The following is an 18,013-nucleotide window of genomic DNA, read 5'->3' on the forward strand; positions in this document are numbered from 1 at the left end:
GTGAATACTAAATAAAAATACAACTGGTGCTGCATTTTCTTATGTGCTAAAAATAGTATTTAAAAATGGGTCCAATGTCGGCTCTGCGCCTATAGCTCAGCGGCTAGGGCGCCAGCAACATACACCAAAGCTGGTGGGTACGCATCCTGTCTGGGCCTGCCAAGCAACAGTGACAACTACAACCAAAAAATAGCCGAGGCTCGGTGTCTGTAGCACCAACCACATACACTGAAGGTGGTGGGTTCGAACCCACCCCCCAGCCAACTAAACTGCAACAAAAAAATAGCCAGGCATTGTGGTGGGCGCCTGTAGTCCCAGCTACTTGGGAGTCTAAGGCAAGAGAATCACTTGAGCTCAAGAGGAGGTTGCTATGAGCTGTGACTCCACGGCACAGCACTCTACTGAGGGCGACATAGTAAGACTCTTGTCTCAAGGAAAAAAAAATGGGTCCAATGTGGAAAAGACTAAAGCAGGAATGGGAATTTTACAAACTGTTATACCTGCATATGATGGAATAGGGGAAAGGATGGAACAGGGACAGGATGTAAGCAAGGTCTGAAAAGCTTTATTTAAAAAGAGAAAGCGATTTAGGGAAAATGTCGACATCTGCTAAATCTAGGTAATGTCTGTGTGTTATTTTGTGAGGTTTTTTTTTTTTTTTGTAGAGACAGAGTCTCACCTTATCACCCTCGGTAGAGTGCCGTGGCATCACACAGCTCACAGCAATCTCCAACTCCAGGGCCCAGGCAATTCTCCTGCCTCAGCCTCCCGAGTAGCTGGGACCACAGGCGCCCGCCACAACGCCCAGCTATTTTTTTTTGTTGCAGTTTGGCCGGGGCTGGGTTCGAACCCGCCACGCTTGGTATATGGGGCTGGCGCCCTACCCGCTGAGCCACAGGCGCCGCCCTGAGTTTTTTTTTTTTTTTTTTTAATGTTTTGGATTCATTGAGGGTGCAAAGAATTAGGTTACACAAATTGCATTTGTTAAGGTCCCTCTTATAATTGTGCCCCACCCCCAAGAGTGTGCCATTAGCTGCACATTGCCTTCATGCTGGATTGAGCACGTTGGATTGTTGCTTCTCCATTACTGTGACGCTTTGCAAATATCGTTTCCCATTCTGAAGATTGTCTGCTTTGGTTGTTGCCTCCTTAGCTGTACAGAAGCTTTTCAGTTTAATTAAGTCCCATTTGTTTATTTTTGTCATTGCAATTACCACGGAAGTAGTCTTCATAAAATCTTACCCCATGCTGATATCTTCAAGTGTTTTCACCATACTTCCTTTGAGGATTTTTATTGTTTCATGCCTTAGATTTAAATCTTTTATCCATCTTGAATCAATTTTTGTAAGTGGTGAGAGATGTGAGTCCAGTTATGCAGTTCTCCCAACACCATTTATTGAATAGGGATTCTTTTCCCCAGTGTATGTTCTTGTTTTGTTTATCAAGATGTCAGTTTCATGTCCTGTTTCGTATTGGGTTCCAAATGTCAGTGTCTTTATTTTTGTGCCAGTACCACGCTGTTCTGATCACTGTGGCCTTACAGTCTTTTGGCCTTATATAGCCAAAAGTCTCGTAGGGATGATACCTCCGGCTTTGTTTTTATTACTAAGAATTATCTTGGCTATACAGGGTTTTTCTGGTTCTATACAAAACAAAGAATTATTTTTTCCAAATCTTGAAAAGTACACTGAAAGTATTTTTATGGGGGATGCATTGAATCTGTAGGTTGCTTTGGGAGGTATAGACTTTTTGACAGTGTTGATTCTTCCCAGCCATGAGTATGGTATGTTCTTCCATTTGTTAATTTCTTTTCTTTTTTTTTTTAAATTTATTTATTTTTAAATTATTTGTTAATTTCTTCTGCTATTACTTTTCTTAGGGTTTCATAGTTTTCTTTGTAGAGGTCCTTCACCTCTTTTGTTAGGTATATTCCTAGGTATTTCATTTTTTGGAAGCTACTGTGAAGGGAATTGTGTCCTTGATTAGCTTCTCAGCTTCGCTGTTATTGGTATAGACAAAGGCTACTGATTTGTGGACATTGATTTTATATTCTGAGACATTACTATATTTTTTGATCACTTCCAGGAGTCTAGTGGTTGAGTCTTTGGGGTTCTCCAAGTATAAGATCATGTCGTCAGCAAAAAGCGAGAGTTTGACCTCTTCTTCCATTTGGATGCCCTTTAGTTCCTTCTCTTGCCTGACTGTATTGGCTAGAACTTCTGGCACAGTGTTGGATAGTAATGGTAATAGTGGACAACTTTGTCTGGTTCAAGTTCTAAGTGGTCGCTTTCCTTTTTACCCGATTCAGTATAATATTAGCTGTGGGCTTGTTGTAGGTGGCTTTGATCAGATTAAGAAATGTGCCACCTATTACTACTTAAGTGTTCTATTCAGAAAAGGATGCTGAATTTTATCGAATGCTTTTTTCTGCATCTATTGAGAGGATCATATGGTCTTTGTTTTTGCTGTTGATGTGAATTATTTTTATGGACTTGTGTATGTTAAACCACCCTTGCATCCCTGGAATGAAACCTACTTGATCATGATGAATGATTTTTTTTTAAGTGTAGCTGTAATCCATTGGCTAGAATTTACTGACAATTTTTGCATCTATGTTCATTAGCGAAATTTATCTGAAGTTCTGCTTTTTAATTGGGTCTCTTCCTGGTTTTGGTATCAGGATGTTTGCTTCATAGACTGTGTTGGGGAGGATTCCCTCCTTCTCAATTTTTTGGAATAATTTCTGCCTCATGGGTATGAGCTCTTTGAATGTGTGATAGAATTGTGGTGTGAAGCCATCTACACCTGGGCATTTTTTTTTTTTTTTTTTGAGAGATATTTTCTTGTTTCTTTGATCTCAGTTCTTGAAATCAGTCTATTCAAGAGATCTGTTTCTTCTTGGTTAAGTCTAGGAGGAGGGTGCAATTCCAAGTACTGATCCTTTTCCTTCACATTGTCAAATTCTAGACATAGAGATGATCTCTTGTATCTCTGTAACAGCTATTGTTCTTTCTCCCTTATCATTTCTGATTGAGGTTATTAGAGATTTTACTTTGCTGTTTCTAGTTAATCTGGCCTAAGGTTTATCAATTTTATTTATTTATTTTTTTTTTTGAAAAACCAACTTTTTTTTTTTGTAGAGAGAGAGTCTCACTTTATGGCCCTCGGTAGAGTGCCGTGGCCTCACACAGCTCACAGCAACCTCCAACTCCTGGGCTTAAGCCATTCTCCTGCCTCAGCCTCCCGAGTAGCTGGGACTACAGGCGCCCGCCACAACGCCCGGCTATTTTTTGGTTGCAGTTTGGCCGGGGCCGGGCTTGAACCTGCCACCCTAGGTACATGGGGCTGGCGCCTTATGGACTGAGCCACAGGCACCGCTCGAAAAACCAACTTTTTGTTTCATTCATTTTCTGAATGATTCTTTTGTTTTCAGTTTCCTTAATCTCTGATTTAATTTTGGTTATTTCTTTTCTTCTGCTGTGTTTGGGATTAGAGTGTTGTTCTTTTTCCAGTTCCACGTGAGTTTATTGATGTCCTCTCCATTTTTCAAAATCCTCTCTTTTTAGTATTTTTTTTAGCGTCTAATGTAATAAATTCCTCTCAAGACTGCTTTGCTGTATCACAGGTTTTGGTAACTTGTGTCTTCATTAGTGTTATGTTTGAGGAATTTAACAATTTCCTCTTTTATCTCTTCCTGAACCAAACTATCATTCAGCATAAGGTTGTTTAATTTGAGTTCCACTGTTATTGCCTTGTGGTCTGAGAAGATACAAGGTATAATTTCTGTTCTTTTAATTTTGCTGAGGTTTGATTTGTATCCTAGGATGTGGTCTGTTTTGGAGTATGTGCCTTGGGCTGACAAGAAAAATATATATTCTTTAGTTTGGAGATGTGTTCTATATATGCCTATTAATCCCATTTGTTCTAGGGTCACATTTAAGTCCTTGTATCTTTGTTTAGTTTCTATTTAGAGGATCTATCCAGTTCTGTCAGAGAGGTGTTAAAGTCTCCAGCTATTACAGTGTTAGGGGATATCCTATTGTTCGGTTCCATCAATGTCTGTTCATAAATCTGGGAGCATTTAAGTTGGGTGAATAAATATTTAAAATTAAAATGACACCGTGGGGGTTGGGGGAAGGGGAGAGCAGACAGAGAAGGAGGGAGGGGGTGGGGGAAAGGAAAATATTAAAAAAAAATACAAAAGAAAAAGTCTTCTTGCAGTATTGTTCCTTTGATCAGTATAAAGTGTCCATCTTTGTCTTTCTATACTTCACTTGCTTTAAATTATTACAACCCCTCCTTTCTTCTGATTTCCATTTGCTTGAAATACTGTTTTTCTTTTTCTTTTTTTTTTTTTTTTGTAGAGACAGAGTCTCACTGTACCGCCCTCGGGTAGAGTGCCGTGGCGTCACACGGCTCACAGCAACCTCCAACTCTTGGGCCTACGCGATTCTCTTGCCTCAGCTTCCCGAGCAGCTGGGACTACAGGCGCCCGCCACAACGCCCGGCTATTTTTTTGTTGCAGTTTGGCCAGGGCTGGGTTTGAACCCACCACCTTCGGCATATGGGGCCGGCGCCCTACTCACTGAGCTACAGGCGCCGCCCAAAATACTGTTTTTCATTCCTGAACCCCAAGTCTTGATTTATTCTTCAAGGCTAGGTTTTTTCCTGGAGATAGCATATGGATGGCTTGTGCTTTTTTATCGAATCAGGCAGCCTTTGCCTCGTCAGTGGTGAATTCAATCCACTGACATTTATTGAGAGCATTGATAAGTGTGGTTGAGTTCTAGTCATCTTATCTTGTGAAAATCCGTTGTGTAGTTCTTTCCTTTGCACCTTTTGGAAGCTAAGTTTTGACCTTTAGTTTCTGGGTGTTCATTTGCTGGTGGACCATTGTGATGGTCAGTGTTGAGAATAGTTCTAAGTATTTCCTATAGAGCTGTTCTTGTGGCAAATTTCCAGAGTTTTTATATCTGTAAAAGATTTAATTTTTCCATCAGTTTTGAACTTTAGTTTAGTCGGATACAGAATTCTGGGCTGAAAATGGTTTTGTTGAAGAATGTTGAAGGTGGATGATGATTTTCTTTTGACTCAGAAAGTTTCCGTTGAAAAGTCTGCTGTTGGCTCAGCGCCTATATCTCAGTGAGTGGGGCGCCAGCCACATAGACACTGCTGGTGAGTTCGAGCCCAGCCTGTGCCTGCTAAGCACCAATGACAGCTGCAACAAAAAATAGCTGGGTGTTCTGGCAGGTGGTGGGTCCAGCTACTTGGGAGGCTGAGGCAAGAGAATCGTTTAAGCCCAAGAGTTTGAGGTTGCTGTGAGCTGTGACACCATGGCACTCTACTGAGGGTGACGTAGTGAGACTCTGTCTCAACAACAACAACAAAAAGAAAAGTCTGCAATCATGTTAATGGCTCTGCCTCTGCAGGTCAGTTGGTGTTTACTCCTGGCTGCTTGCAGAATTTTTTCTTTCATCTTGACTTTGGACAGGTTCATTACAATGTGTCTTAGCGGCTCTGTTTGAGTTAGATGACCAGGGTTCAATATCCATCCGAAAGGAGTGTGTTGGGGGTCTTGAGTAATACTTAGTAAGTTTTCATTTGTGATGGTCTCCTGTAGTGCTTCTATTCCTTTGGGAAAATCTTCTTCCCCTTCAGGAATGCCTATTGTTCGTATGTTTGAACGCTTCTTGGAGTCTTGTAGTTCTCTAAGCGATTGTTCTGCTTTCTCTCTCCTTTTCTGCCTCTTTGACTACCTTGGTCTACTTGAAACCTTTTTTTCTTTGGCTCTGAGGTTCTTTCTCCTCTCTGGTCTAACCTATTTTTGATACCTCCCACTGCATCTTTACATTCCCTGATTGTCTCCTTCATTTCCTTAAGCTCTGCCGTATCTTTTCTATATCCTACATATCTCTTGTCCTACTTTTGGTTCTATCTTTCCAGTTTCTCATCTATTTCTTTTATTGTCTTTATCATCCATATTTTAAATTTTATGTCAAATCCATTACTTCTTTATAGGTGGAGTATTCTGCGGTAGCTGCCTCGTGGTCCCTTGTGGGCATTGCTCTGTCTTGGTTTTTCATGTTGCCTAGATTTTTCTGTTGGTTTCTCCTCATGCGTTCTTTCTTCTTGTTCACCTCCTTGTCCTCCTTTTTTCATCTCACTGCCCCCTTTGTTTCAAACAGAAGTCCTTGCTCTTGATGACAGTATGTTGCAATATGTCTCTGGGACACCAGGTGGCACTGTGATTTTTTTTAGGAGACAGCACAACCAGCAACCTCTATAGTCCTTATTCCAAACTTAGTTGCCTTTGGTGATTGCCTGATTGTTTCCTCAACATTCACACCTTGCCAGGTTGGGATCCTAAAGCTCAAAAGACTCCTTCAAGGGCAGGTCTCACAGTGCCCCCGACTCCAGTTCCTATGGGGTGTGGGAGTCCCTCAGCCTATCCTAAAAGTGGAGTTGGCCATGCTTTAGGCCCCTGCTAAGACCTTCTCACTACCTTCCCCCAATGGCAGCCCACTGGCTGCCTCATCAGCCACCAGACAGATGGCAAATCCACTCCAATAGGTATTCAAATCTGTTTAGTGTATACTGTTTGAATCCACCCACTCTTCTAAGCTTCCCACTCAACCTGCATCTTCCCCCTAATACTGAAAACTCCAGAAAGAAGCCTCCTGTCCTGCACCGCTGGTGGGGACGGGGGGCTGGCTAATCCTGGCAGGTCACAATCACTTGCCTAATGTGTTAGATTTTCTATTTTTTTTTTTTTTTTTTGTAGAGACAGAGTCTCACTTTATCACCCTTGGTAGAGTGCCGTGGCCTCACACAGCTCACAGCAACCTCCAACTCCTGGGCTTAAGCGATTCTCCTGCCTCAGCCTCCCAAGCAGCTGGGACCACAGGCGCCTGCCACAACGCCCGGCTGTTTTTTAATTGCAGTTTGGCCATGGCCGGGTTTGAACCCGTCACCCTCAATATATGGGGCTGGCGCCCTACTGACTGAGCCACAGGCACTGCCCATGTGTTAGATTTTCACTGCTCTGGATCACATGCTGTATCCAGCTCACTACCTCTTTGCTGTGTTCCCTGAGCTACGACTCTAGGTAAAATCCCCACACCAAGTATGGCTGGGTTCTCTCTTTTTCCCCAGTCGTACTAGCAGAGCTCAGCTGAATGATCCTTTTGGTCCGCCATCTTGCTCTACCCCTGATTTTGTGAGTGTTCTGTGTGAGACAGCACATCACCATTCCCCCTCCTCTCCCCCCCACACCCCCCCACAAAATGTCATGGGACTTCATAAGAAAATTAGAAACTGCTATTATTATGCTATTATTAGAAAATTAGAGACTGCTATTATGGAAAAATGGTGAGAAATACTACCACATTTTCTAGCTTTGACTAACCAAAATTAATCTTATCTTTATCTTTGCATTAGCTTTCCATGATCATTTTTCCTAGATTATTTTTACTTAAATGACTTCCTAGTCACCTCCTTAGAATTTCAATTCAGTTATTGTTTCTTCAAGTTTTTTTATTTTCTTTAACCTTTTACCTCTCTGAATTCTCCGTAATTCTTCTATATTGCCAAAAACATCAAAGTGACCAGTTGACCATAGGTCTTGAATATATGAATAATACAGAGTTCATCCATAAATAGGTTGTTTTTTTAACAGCTTATTGGTAAGAAATTTTTAGGATCTTATGACAAACGGCTTTCCTACAAAAGAAACTTGACAGCATGGTCTCCCCTACTCTAAGCCTCTCCTTGTGGCCACAGGAACAAAAGGACTGTTTGGATTTCTGCAACACTTCAATATTAATGTTGATAATTTAGGGATATACTATAGAGTGATGGCTTAGGAAGGAATGGATACTGTCGAGAATCTAATAATACTCTCCACTGACAAGTGTGTTTTTGCACAGTCACGCATGCAGTTTTAGGGAATTTGATTACTCTAACCAACCTCTTCCTTTTGATCAAAAACTCCAGGTTAAAAAAAAAGCCACTACTGTAGAATGTAAGGATTTGGGGGGGTTTTGGGTTTTTTTTGAGGTTTTTGGCCGGGGCTGGGTTTGAACCCACCACCTCTGGCATATAGGGTCGGCGCCCTACTCCTTTGAGCCACAGGCACCGCCCAGGATTTGGGGGTTTTTTTAAACAAAATTCCATCATATTTATTAAAATATTAGTTTGCTTCCTGCCTACCTTGTCCCCAAAGCACTGCACTGAAATCACATATCTATCCTAATACTTCTATGTCCTGTGCTTGTTTTTTAAAAAATAATTTTTTAACATTATTTTATCACATTACTTTTAAGGTATGATATTATATTTTACAGAATCTACTTGTTCAATTTTTCAGTTTTTCTTGAAGAGTTTTCCTCCTGTAACACTATTAGAAACCAAAAGCTAATTTCCTCTCTTCTCAGAGTTTGCTGAATATGTTGTGGTTTCTTTATCCAGATCTTTAATAAGGATAATGGATTTTAAAAGGCCCACAAGACAACTGTGGGGCTGGGTGGGGTTGTCACCCTCATCATGTTTATGTAGTGAGTTTAGAACGAATATTTACTTTTCCTCAAATACAGAATTCAGGCTTATCTATGTGTGTGTACATATATATATATATATACACACACACACAATTTATATATATAAAATATAAATATACTTAAACTAAATAGGACATAGAAAACACATATAATTTAACTGTGAGATAATTCTAAACAATATTACACAGGCTCTAGAAGAAGTGATAGAATAAAAGTTACCTAAGTTATCAGTTTTTCTCTATTTAGACTTTGAGAAGGGCATCATGGAGTCGCTGTCATGTTCCCTACAATACAGGTAGAGGTTACCAGGCTAGAGGGTCACTGGCATCTTTTGAGTTGTTTTTAACTACTTTTGTAAAACACTTTTCATATATTTTCTAAAACTTGTTGTACCCTTTTGCTTCTGAAAGGTCATTAAGAATGTGATGCTGGGCGGTGCCTGTGGCTCAATCAGTAAGGCGCCGGCCCCATATACCGAGGGTGGCGGGTTCAAACCCGGCCCCGGCCAAACTGCAACCAAAAAATAGCCGGGCGTTGTGGCGGGCGCCTGTAGTCCCAGCTACTGGGGAGGCTGAGGCAAGAGAATCGCTTAGGCCCAGGAGTTGGAGGTTGCTGTGAGCTGTGTGAGGCCACGGCACTCTACCAAGGGCCATAAAGTGAGACTCTGTCCCTACAAAAAAAAAAAAAAAAAAAGAATGTGATGCTTTAATGTAAGAATGTGATGCTTTAATATAAGAATGCTATTTTAAGATTTTAACCCGAAGTTTTAAATAAGCATAGGAGATCTGACAATTAAGTTAGCAAACTCATCCTGGAAAAGGTGCTACATATTTCATTGCTGAATATCACCATGGTCACCTTTGAGATACTTGTCTTGGGAAGCTATGCACCAACACCAGAGCCTCATCCACCCTTCAAATCCACTTTGGAACTCTTTTATGGAGTGGCCATCAGAGCTGTTGTCTTATTACCCTTGAGGTCTCGAATGTCATCGAAATGTCTTCCTTTTAATATTTCCTTTATCTTCAGGCAAAGAAAAATGTCTTTAGGGGCCAGATCAGGTGAGTAGGCAGGGTGTTATAATACGATTGTTTTACTGGCTAAAATCTCCCTCACAGACACTGCTGGGTGAACTGATGCATTGTCGTGGTTCAAGAGCTGTGCCTTTTCTCAATGCCAAGATTTTCGTGTTTCTCTATCGATTACTTGGTCTGTTGGGCTTCTCACAGTCCGCTGATGATTTTGACGATGTTTTTGTCAGTTTTGCTCGTTGGTGGCTGCTCTGACCTCTCTCCCTTAGTGACTGTTTCTCTCCCCTCAGAAAAAACACTTAATCTATTTGTACACTGCCATTTTCTTCGTGGCATTATCCCCATAAACTTGGACTAATGCGTTCTGATTTCCCTTCCATTCTTGTCGAGTTTAACAAGAAATGTAATGTATGTTCGTTGCTCTAATTCAAGCCCCTGCATTCCTGTAACAGCACATAAAAACCCACAACAATAATGAACACCACTCAGCAAGGCATCACGTGTGAACACCAACACAGCTGTGAGATACCAAGGTGGTGAAACCTTGTACAGTGCTGCCAGTGTAAGCACACAGTGGTAGGTTTGTGAACTTAATTGTCAGCCCTTATACATGAGTATAGTGATATGAATAAATAGGGAGAAAAGATGGTTCTTGCAGGAGAATTCTAAATACTATGTGAATAAATACTCTGCCCTATAGGGAATATAACTTCATTCTTCCTTTAGGTTTAGGCTGGACTTAGTGGCTCATTTGCAAAGAATAGAGTATGGTAAGGCAAGCGATGGTAATTGTACAGTGGAGAAACCTGGCAGACTGTCTTAACCAGGTGATTAAACTTAACACCACCAGCAGTAAATCATGTTGATAACATGTATCCTTTAAATCAGTGTTTTTCAACCTTTTTTAAAATTTCATAGCACACTTACATTATGTTGATTTTATATATATATATATATATACACACACACACACTTACTGCACTTTGAATTTTTTTGAAAATAATTTAATTAATGGTCTTTAAAATTGGGGGGCGGGGCCCACCTAAGCTCTGCTCATGGTGCACCAGTTGAAAAATCACTGCTTTAGGGCGGCGCCTGTGGCTCAGTCAGTAAGGCGCTGGCCCCATATACCGAGGGTGGCGGGTTCAAACCCGGCCCCAGCCAAACTGCAACCAAAAAATAGCCGGGCATTGTGGCGGGCGCCTGTAGTCCCAGCTACTTGGGAGGCTGAGGCAAGGGAATCGCTTAAGCCCAGAAGTTGGAGGTTGCTGTGAGCTGTGTGAGGCCACGGCACTCTACCGAGGGCCATAAAGTGAGACTCTGCCTCTCCAAAAAAAAAAGAAGAAAAATCACTGCTTTAAATGAGTCCGTGAGAAATCACTTCATCTCTTTATTTATCCTGAAAACGCTTGGTCTAAGTCTCATGAAAAACAGCAAATCCAGCTGAGGACTATAGCTGCCCATCACTGCTCAAAACTGTCTCCGTCAAGAAAAATAAGGAGAACTAGAGAAGCTGTTCAAGTCAGAGCTACTAAGGAAACCTGACAACTAGATGCATTGTTGTTTGGATCCTGGGACAGAAGAAGCATGTTAGTGGACAGTGTGGTTAAATCTGAGTAAAGAACATAGTTTAGTTAGCAGTATAGTAGACAATACTAGTTTCTTAGTTTTGACAAGTGTGTCAGTGGTTGCATGATAGGTTGGCTTTAAAGGAAACTGGGTGAAGAAGGGGTATGAGACCACTTCTATTTTTGTAGCTTTTCTGCAATTCTAATTTCAAAATAAAAGTTTATTTTTTAAAAAAGATGCTTTTTTAAAATATCTTTAATGCCTAGGAATTTTGTCTTATTAAAGGTCTTGAGGATGTACACTTCCAATCAAATTTTTTCAGGCCCTGAGATTTCTACATATGAATCCCTGACAAAAGAGGGGACGAGAGATTTTAAAAGGAAGAATTCAGTCCTGTGAAGGACTCCATGGAATGTAGGATAGGATCTGCTAGGAAGTGGGACCAGGGGAGATTTTTTTGTATCATTTTGGTTCTAAATAGTAGTTAGGCAATCTTAACTGACTTCATTGTTTATTTTCTTAAAATTAAAAAAAAAAATTAAATATTTTGCATACAGGAGTATTATATGTTTGTATGTATATGTAGATGTATGTGCTTATATACACTAAGTTTTTTTCCCCCTTAGCTTTTATTATTTTTATTTTTGTTTATTTATTATTTTTTTGAGACAGAACTCCCTATGTCGCCCTTAGTAGAGTGCTGTGGTCACAGCTCACAGCAACCTCAAACTCTTGGGCTTAAATGATTCACTTGCCTCAGCCTCCCAAATAGCTGGGACTACAGGTGCCTGTCACAATGCTTGGCTATTTTTTTGTTGCAGTTGGTATTGTTGTTTAGCAGGCCTGGGCCGAGTTTGAACTTGCCAGCCCTGGTCTATGTGGCCGGTGCCATTAACCACTGTGCTACGGGTGCTGAGCCCTTTCAATCTCCATGGCTTGATTTGAATATCATGTGGAATTTTATAAAATTTTATAAAAGTTGTGTATAAATTTGCGATTTCTGTAGTTCTATGTGTATATGTTTTTGTTCACCTGATAATAGAAAATTTATTAGAAGGATAAGGGTATTTATTCTTGGAATCTTTTTAGGTAAAGTATGACATGGCCTGTTTTAAATGTTGTAAAATGTTCGTTGATCAGTTATCAGTATTACCCTTTTTATTTTTAAGGACTTTATTTTTTATTGTTTGGGATTCATTGAGGGTACAAAGCATTAGGTTACACTGATGGTATTTGTTTGTCCCGCCTCCGAGAGGTGTGCCATACACCATGAGCCCCCCCATGTCCCCCCTCCTCCCTTTTCACGCTCCCTCATTCCCCTATCCCCCCACCCTTGTATTAGCTCATCTACTGCCTTCATATTAGAACTGAGTACATTGGATTCCTGCTTCTCCATTCTTGTGATGCTTTACTAAGAAGAAGGTGTTGTTTATTCTCTCCTTAGATAAAACAATAAAATTATGGAAAATCAGTGAAAGAGACAAGAGACCAGAAGGGTATAACTTGAAAGAGGAAGATGGAAGGTATAGAGATCCTACTACAGTTACTACACTACGTGTAAGTTCATAACAAATGTGATGAATAAACCCTATTGATTTATATTATATAGCCTGTTTCCGAAGCAGAACTTGAATAGGAATAATTATAATCTACCCCTGTTCCCCAAAAGTTCTATGACCATTTTGTAGAACATTGAACAACTTTAAACATCGAAACTGGTCATACATAGAGATTTCACTGTACCCAGGGACAGGACCAAGGTTCAAATACAAGATTGTGTTTTATGCCATACTGCATTCTTTAGCCATCACGATTGGAATGTCAGCTATTACAAGACTGAGTTTCAAGATTAATTTTCTTTGGAGATCAAAAAAGCAGAAATAGACCAAGTCTTAATAGTTGTAGCTAAAAAAATACCAAGAATTAGATGCTATGGGTTGATTTTCTTTTTAGAGTCTTTAATTTGAACTATGTAAACATTTATTAGCTTGGCAGAACTTTCAAGCAAAAGATTAGAACTAAGAAGAACTACAAATTCTAATAGTTTCGCTACAAGTAAAAGAAGGTAAATCGCCCAAATTCATTTTTCTTCTTCATTTCAGCACTTTTTTAAAAGGATTAGCATCAGTTGCCTTTTTAAAAAAGTAAATGTATTTAATATTGTACTGTTTTATCTTCCCTCAAAAATAAAACAATGACGTTTTCTGAACCTTAACTGCTGTTTGAAACGATGAGCCTTTTGTAATTTCTGTTTCTCACATGTCTTGTTGACAGGTGCCAGTCTTTAGGCCCATGGATCTAATGGTTGAGGCCAGTCCACGAAGAATATTTGCCAATGCTCATACATACCACATCAATTCCATCTCCATCAATAGTGATTATGAAACATATTTATCTGCAGATGATTTGCGGATTAATCTTTGGCATCTGGAAATTACAGACAGGAGTTTTAGTATCCATTTTGTTTTCTTTCTTGGTGTTTGGTAAAGAAAGCATATTGTCCCCATATTGGATTATTTTCATCTTTCCTTAATGTTTGTAATTCCTTCTTTCTATGGTGTTTTTTAATACATATGTGGCATCTTATTTTTTCTTTGTATTTATTTAAGTGATTAAACATTAGGGAAGTTATCTCATAAAGATAAAAGACATAATGTTATATCTTTGAAAATAGGAATATTTTTATAAGTAAGTTCTTTGGAGTTATCTAAATTTTTTAAATTATAAAAATCTTGTTATGGTTAGAAAAAGATATATGTCACGATGTACAGTCAAGTCAATAGAAATATTTATAGTGAAAAAATACTTCTCCGGGCCTTCTTTTTATTTATATTTGCTCCCTGAAAATTTTTTGTGCTTACACAAGTGTATGACAAACATACACACCTGTGCACAGGCATATGGCATATACATATAAATATGGAAAGGTATATTAATGTATTTGTTTTAAAGTGTGATTTTAAAAATTCTTTTTTTTTTTTCTGATTTTGAATCTGCAATTATTTATTTTTCTCAAATTCCAAAGCTGCGGAGGTGTAGCTCTCACTCCCTTTTGGGAAATTCTTTTTTTTTTTTTTTTTTTTTTTTTTTTTGTGGTTTTTGGCCGGGGCTGGGTTTGAACCCGCCACCTCCAGCACATGGGACCAGAGCCCCACTCCTTGAGCCACAGGCACCGCCTTGGGAAATATTTTTTATATTGAATTATTATGGGTACGTAATAGTGTATCTTTATAGGGTAGATGTGATGTTTTGATACAGGCATACAATGTGAATTAATCAAATCAGGGTAATTAGGATATACCTAATTCTTGACCTCAAGAATTTATCATTTCTTTGTGTTAAAAAATATTCTAATTCTGGCTTGGCATCTATAGCTCGGTGGGTATGGCGCCAGCCACATACATCAGGGCTGGCAGGTTCAAGCCCAACCTAAGCTTGATAAACAGCAATGACAACTACAATTTAAAAAAAAAATAGCTGGGTGTTGTGGGTGCCTGTAGGCCCAGCTACTTGGGAGGCTGAGGCGAGAGAATTGCGTAAGCTCAAGAGTCTGAGGTTGCTATGAGCTGTGATGCCATGGCGGCACTCTACACAGCGCAACATAGTGAGACTCTCAAAAAAATAAAAAAATTCTAATTCTACTCTTTTAGTTTTCAAAGTATAACTTACTGTTGACAGTAGTCACTGTTCTGCTATCAAGGGTTGTTCATTCAGTCTCGCTATATTTTTGCACCTATTAACCATCCCCACTTTACCTCCTCCCCGTTCCCCTTTCTAGCCTCTGGTAACTGTCACTCTCTGTTTCCATGACATCAGTTGTTCTTAATATTCAGCTCCTATACACGAGCGAGAACATGCAAGATTTATCTTTCTGTGCTTAGCTTATTTCGCTTAATGTAATTTTCTCTAGTTCCATCTATATTGTTGTAAATAACAGGATTTCATTCTTTTTGTGGCTGAATAATACTCTGCTGCATGTGTATACCACAGTTTCTTTATCCATTTATCCATGGATGGACATTTAGGCTGTTCACAAGTCTTGCCTGTTGTGAACAGTGCTGGCAGGTTATCTTTTCAATATGCTCATTTCCTTTTGTGTGGATATATACCTAGTAGTGGGATTCCTGGGTCCTATGCTAGTTCTGTTTTTAGTTTTTTGAGGAACCTCCATACTGTTTTCCATAGTGGTTGCTCTAATTTATATTCCCACTAACAATGTACAAGGATTCCCCTTTCTCCACATCAGCACCATTAAAAGCCATTTTAACTGGGGTGAGATGGTATCTTATTGTACTTTTTTTTTCTTTTTGCGCAGTTTTTGGTCTGGGCTGGTTTTGAACCCGCCACCTCCAGCATATGGGGCTGGCACCATACTCCTTTGAGCCACAGACGCCGCCATCTTATTGTAGTTTTGATTTGTATTTCACTGGTGACTAATGATGTTGCACACGTGTACCCATTGGCCATGTGTGTGTCATCCGTTGAGAAAGATCTTTTGTCCACTTTTTTTTTTCCCCTGAGACAGAGTCTCACTATGTCGCCCTGGGTAGAACGCCAGGGCATCGCAGCTCACAGCAACCTCAAAACTCCTGGGCCCAAGCAATTCTCTTATCTCAGCCTCCCAAGTAGCTGGGACTACAGGCACCCACCACAATGCCCAGCTGGGCTGGATTCGAATCTGCCAGCTCTGGTGTATTTGGCTGGGGCCCTAGCCGCCTGAGCTACAGGCATTGATCCATTTTTGCCCACTTTTTAATTGGGTTATTTGATTTTTTTTCCTTTTGAGTTCTTTGAGCTCTTTATACACTCTAGTAATTAATCCTCTGTCAGGTAGGTGGTTTGCATGTGCTTTCTCCCATTCTTTGGGTTATCTCTTCCCTTTATTACCTTTTACTGTGCAAATACTGTTTAGCTTAATTTGTCCCCATTTGTCTGTTTTGGTTGCCTGTCATTTGGGGGGTCTTACTCCAGAAATCATTGCCCAGACCAGTGTCCTTCAATGTTTTCCTTTACTAGTTTCATAGTTTCAGGTCTTAGATTTATTTGATTCGTGTATATAGTGAGAAATAGTATCTGGTTTCATTCTTCAGCATATGAATAATTGAGTTTTCCCAGCACCATTTATTGAAGAGACTATACTTTTAAGATGATGTGAAGAATGCTGTTGGAGATTTTGATGGGGTTTGCATTGAATCTCTATAGACTGCTTTAGGTAGCATGAACATATTAAGAATATTGATTTTGGCTTGGTGACTGTAGCACAATGGTTACAGTGCCAGCCACATGCACCAAGGCTTGTGCGTTCGAGCCTGGACCAGGCCAGCTAAACAATGACAACTACAACCAAAAAATAGCCAGGCGTTGTGGCGGGCACCTGTAGTCCCAGCTACTTGGGAGGCTGAGGCAAGAGAATCACTTAAGCCCAAGACTTTGAGGTTGCTGTGAGCTGTGAAGCCACAGCAGTCTAAAAAGGGTGACATAATGAGACTCTGTCTCAAAAAAAAAAAAAAAAAGAATATTGATTTGTCTGAAACATTAGTCTTGAGATATCTTTCCATTCTTTGTGTCCTCTCAAAGATTCTTGGTAAATTTTAGCGATTACTACTATTGTCAATGTATATATTGTCCAAATAGATAATCACTTGAAAAATTAACAAAGCTTTAACCATCGTGTATACTCTACCAACAATGTATAAAAGCCTGTTTCCTTATTACTTTTACCAGTAGGTACTAGAAAATTCTCTTTTATTGGTTTTATTTGCATTTCTTTTCATCATGAGTACACTTGACCATGTTTTCATATTCATCAGCCATTTATCTTTCTATTTGTTCTTCAGTTTTTTTCACTGGATTTACATTTATTTTTATTGATTTTTTTAAATACCTTTTTTATATTAAGTAAATTACTTGCATTTGTGATGCAAACAATTTTTGTTGCCCTCTTGAAGTTTTTGTTTTGGAATTCTCTTACTATTTATGAAGATAAATTTATCAGTCTTAATAGTTTCTTGAGATTTGTATCCTACTTAGAAAAACCTCTCTGTTCTGAAATAATTTAGTTTTTTCCTGTGTTTCTAATATTTGGTTGGTTTTTATTATTAAAACTTTCAATCCCTTTGGGATTTATATTCATAAAAAGAGTAGAGAGCAATTCAGAATTAATACTTATGCTCAGGTCTGTGAATGAATTTTAGGTTTGGGAAACGTAACGATTATTTCTAACTTTCTTACTAAGTGGAAATTCCTTAATAAAATGTCTCCAGACATTGTGGATATCAAGCCTGCCAACATGGAGGAGCTAACAGAGGTGATTACCGCAGCAGAATTCCATCCACACAGCTGTAACACATTTGTATACAGCAGCAGTAAAGGAACAATTCGGTTATGTGACATGAGGGCATCTGCTCTCTGTGACAGGCATTCTAAACGTAAGTAAGTGTGTCGTGTTTTTCTTTAAAATGACTGCATATTCTGTTTGTCTGACACAAGCCTCAGACCTGGTAAGTACAATGACAGAGGTTTACAAGTCTTAAACCTGTGTGTCCAAGGCCTCTGGTACCCTTTAATAAACTGGATGCCTCCTGTGAGGCATCCCAGGCTTCTCAGCCATAAGCACACACAAGGCTTTCTTGGAGGCATGTCTGTTTGACTCCCAGTGATGAACACATTTTGGTGGAATATTAGTCTTTGGAAACTTGTGGTTGGACTCTCCAACGTTGTATTCAGGTAGAGCAGTTCTTTTCTTTCCTGCCCTCCCAGCTCACTCTTCCCTTCCTTTCTGTTTTGAGCTTCCTAGGAAGGTTTCTTCTGAGAAGAGGTTTTCTTGGCTTTAAAAATAAAAAAAAAGTTTGAAAACCA

General features: G+C 39.5%; 1 protein-coding gene across 5 annotated transcripts in view; it reads left to right on the forward strand.

Annotated features, from left to right (window-relative positions):
- Nucleotides 1-18,013, forward strand: part of PPP2R2A (protein phosphatase 2 regulatory subunit Balpha) — an 85,870-nt gene that overhangs the window by 59,864 nt on the left and 7,993 nt on the right. For all 5 annotated transcript variants that reach the window (XM_053578388.1, XM_053578389.1, XM_053578392.1 and 2 more), the window contains 3 exons: nucleotides 12,600-12,712; nucleotides 13,430-13,607; nucleotides 17,419-17,583. In XM_053578388.1, the coding sequence (XP_053434363.1) occupies nucleotides 12,600-12,712; nucleotides 13,430-13,607; nucleotides 17,419-17,583 (456 nt within the window). The remainder of the gene's footprint in view (nucleotides 1-12,599; nucleotides 12,713-13,429; nucleotides 13,608-17,418; nucleotides 17,584-18,013) is intronic.

Source organism: Nycticebus coucang, chromosome 24, assembly GCF_027406575.1.
Source record: "Nycticebus coucang isolate mNycCou1 chromosome 24, mNycCou1.pri, whole genome shotgun sequence".
NCBI classification, from domain to species: domain Eukaryota; kingdom Metazoa; phylum Chordata; class Mammalia; order Primates; family Lorisidae; genus Nycticebus; species Nycticebus coucang.